The 3290-nt window shown below is 31.8% G+C and overlaps 2 protein-coding genes across 2 annotated transcripts; both read right to left on the minus strand.

The window, feature by feature from the left end:
- Window positions 1-22: 22 nt before the first annotated feature.
- Window positions 23-1884, minus strand: Tsp_13036 (heavy metal tolerance protein; the record flags this gene model as incomplete). The annotated part of the gene is made up of 10 exons (XM_003368095.1): window positions 1831-1884; window positions 1531-1702; window positions 1271-1466; window positions 1123-1212; window positions 939-1060; window positions 755-864; window positions 620-685; window positions 356-564; window positions 227-290; window positions 23-165 (listed from the first exon to the last, which is right to left on the minus strand). Coding segments are annotated over exons 1-10 (1226 nt in total), but the record flags the coding sequence as incomplete, so codon positions are not given.
- A 289-nt stretch (window positions 1885-2173) lies between these two features.
- Tsp_13037 (NF-kappa-B-activating protein) lies at window positions 2174-3213 on the minus strand. Its single transcript, XM_003368096.1, has 5 exons — window positions 3164-3213; window positions 3030-3110; window positions 2714-2962; window positions 2492-2641; window positions 2174-2339 (listed from the first exon to the last, which is right to left on the minus strand). Exons 1-5 carry the CDS (start codon window positions 3211-3213, stop codon window positions 2174-2176), a joined length of 696 nt encoding a protein of 231 aa, XP_003368144.1.
- Window positions 3214-3290: the final 77 nt, after the last annotated feature.

Genomic DNA, 3290 nt, shown 5'->3' on the forward strand with positions numbered 1-3290 from the left:
AAAAATGGAAAAATTTCCATACCCACAGCTACCAGGTCTGTTCCGGGGTGCACGATGAAAGAAATATCTTTCAAAATTCGTCGTTCCGGCACGTAACCGAAAGCTGACATTTCTAAATTCCAATTTGCCTTTGTTGACAGTCAAAATCTCATCAGAACCCTGAGCCTAGAAATGCAAAGAATTTAAATCGATTCAAATCAATTTCAACATCCCAATCACAAATTACCTCTGGCGCAATGGAAAACAACGCGAACATATTTTCCATATCAATAAATGATTGATGAATCAGTCTGAAAATTTTTTTAAATCACAAATTAAACAAACAGAAATATAAAAACAGAATTTCATTTTCTACCTGTAATATGTACCCATCCAATTCAACGGCTGGTAAAGTTGCAAGATGTAGGCAGCGTAGAGGACATAGTCGCCGGGTGTTAGATCAAATTGTTCCACAGAAATGAAATAAGCGCACAGCAAAGAGCCGGATAACAGTCCGATGGAAATGATCACATTTTGTCCAAAACTGAGAACAATCAAAGATGCTAACGATTTGCGTTCTTCTTTCTGAAATTTACAAATTTAAATACAACAACAACAACAACAACTTGATAAATTTTACTTGGTAACTTTCAAAAGCATGCCCGTATCGATTCGTCTCGTCTTTTTCAGCATTGCAAAATTTAATCTTCAAATTTAATAAGTCGATTTATTTATTTTCAGAAGAAATTACATATATATTTTTTTTTCAAAATACCGTCTCAAAATTCATCAAAGAATCAACAGCGACTGCTTGCAATTCATTCTCACGCTTCAACATTGCTCTTCGAAAAGCTGTCCTCCATTCGGTGATGCAAAATGTGGCAACTGAATGATGGAAAATATTCAAATTAAATTATAAATTTCTGAAACAAAAGAAAAGAATATTTAATTATACATACTAAGATAAATGGCCATTGTTGTCAATACTATCAGCCCGAAAATATAGTTGAAAGTGACACAAAAATAAATGATAGCAATCATAATATCCATTATAACCGGAGCAATGTTAAATACCATATATCTGCATGTTGATTTTTTAAAAAAAAATTGAATAATTTTTTACAAAATCAACAAAAAGCTCACATTATTAATTGATTGACACTGTCCACACCACGATCCATTATTTCAATCACTTCCCCAATTTTTCTGTCCATATGCCATTGATAGGATAATCTTGAATTTGTGTGAAATAAATTTAAAAATCAAAAATCAAAATCAATGCAAATAATACTTGTGCAAATGTTCATAGAGACGTAGAGAAATCTGTCTACTGCTGTGCTGTTGCACTCCGATCCAAAAGTAATTTCTGATATTGTTCAATAAACCATTCGATGCACTGCCACCTTGGCAGAACATCAACAATACATAAATGATAATAAGATCTGATCGAAAAGCAATAGTTCCATTATCGTAGTTCAACGAGTCGACTAAGCAAAACAAAAAAATTAATTAATTAATTAATAATGCTACTTGAAAATCAAAATAATTTACCGATGTGTTTGTGGTATATAGGAGCGAATAGATTCACTACACGGCCCAATACCAAGAGAAGGAAAGAGAAGACGAATGCAAATTGCAAGTACAAATTTTCACTTGGCCAAATGAATGGAATGAGAAATCGCACTTTGTGCCACATGTGGCGTACAGTGAATCCAAGGTGCTTCTTGAATATTTCAAAAATTAATAAACCACAAATGAATAATTAATGTTTAATTTTTGAAATCAACTACTATTCCATATTCAGAAATAATTGCATGCTAATTCATATATTTAAAAATCAAAACTGCTTACTTCTTCATCGTGTGTTTTAGCTTCATTGTTTTTGAAAAGCTCTTTAAAAAACATAGCTCATTGACAACTGCCGCATACAGACTTAAAAAGCCTTAAATGACTAGTTTATTGTTTATTTCATTATTGTTTCAATGAAAAATTGAGACAAATCTTTAAAGTGAAAATAAAAATTACTTTTAAAGTTTAAAGTTTAAAACGTATTTTAAACTTAGTCGTCAGTTTCACCCTACGACGTTGTGTTGTATAAATCTTTCACACTGAAAAAGTAAAAATTAAAATACTACTAAAAATTAAATATGATAATTTACATGTTTATTTGATATAAAATACAAAAAGTGCAAAGTCAAGAGCGTTCCATCTTTTTAGCAATCAATTCTCGGAATTGAGACAAAATAATATTTTCCTTTTTCGAACGTTCTTCTTTGCTGAACATGCTCAGCATGCGCTTCTCTTCTGCGCTGTATATTTGATTTTCTTTACGCAAACGAGTAGCTTCCATTCGCCGATGTCTAAAATTAAAATAACACAACTGTACAAAAAGTTTAAATTGAAATTTGAATTCAAAAAATGAATTCTAAATATTAATTTTTTTTCTCCTTCTTTGAATATAAACGTAATGTCAAAATGACCACGGAAACAGATAACTGAAACAAATGCTTACCTAGTTCCACTCATGACAAAACCAACTTCTTCGAATTTTTGAATTTCTTCAGACGTTAAACCAATTTCACCTCTTCTTGGAATACGCTTTCCTTCGGCAATATAAGCAGCCATTGCAGCACCTTCACCAGGAAGTAAATTCCGTCCATAACTGAAAACAGAATAGAAGAATAAAAAATTACTTCTTAAAAAACACTTAACAATTATTAATTAAAATACGTACTCCACTCTCTTTGCAATATCACCACCAGCGTCTGAAGTGGAAGGCAATGGACCAACAACATCTTCCTCATCGCTGATTTTGGATTTATTTTCATTTTTATTCAAAAGTGTTTCTTTGGTCACTTCAATCCATTCGACGTCATTTTCATCACTATCAGAATGCTTGTGCTTTCGATGCTTTTTCTTCTTCTTTTTAGTTTCTTGCTCAACTACCACATCTTTTACAATTTCTGTTTCTTCTCCATAAGAGCTGAAAATGTTCAATAAATGAAAATCAAATTGAATAAAAAACGCTTACAAAACATTCACTATTTTACTTCAAATCAGAAACAACTGGAGAAGAATTCCATATTTCAGGTACACCTTCTTCTGCAATTTTTATGCGATCTTTTATTCGACTAAAAATTAAATTTCAAACGAGAAAAACAAACATAAACGCAAACAATCTCACCGAGAAAGGTTACTTAAATCTAACAAAGTTGAATTCCGAGAACTGTACATGTTCTTGAAATATGAACTAGTAGGAGACGGATATCTTTCTGGGTTTGGCGATCTGTTTTTGCCATGACGTCGAAACG

Source organism: Trichinella spiralis (assembly GCF_000181795.1).
Source record: "Trichinella spiralis strain ISS 195 chromosome Unknown Scfld3112, whole genome shotgun sequence".
NCBI classification, from domain to species: domain Eukaryota; kingdom Metazoa; phylum Nematoda; class Enoplea; order Trichinellida; family Trichinellidae; genus Trichinella; species Trichinella spiralis.

What these genes read in the sequence shown, in the direction of transcription:
- Tsp_13037 (XM_003368096.1), bottom strand. Translation starts at nt 3,213, where the DNA reads ATGTACAGTTCTCGGAATTCAACTTTGTTAGATTTAAGTAACCTTTCT. An exon ending in GATATTGCAAAGAGAGTGGA is followed by an intron (nt 2,642 to 2,713) that starts GTACGTATTTTA and finishes TTCTGTTTTCAG; the next exon opens with TTATGGACGGAATTTACTTC. An exon ending in TTTGTCATGAGTGGAACTAG is followed by an intron (nt 2,340 to 2,491) that starts GTAAGCATTTGT and finishes TTTTAATTTTAG; the next exon opens with ACATCGGCGAATGGAAGCTA.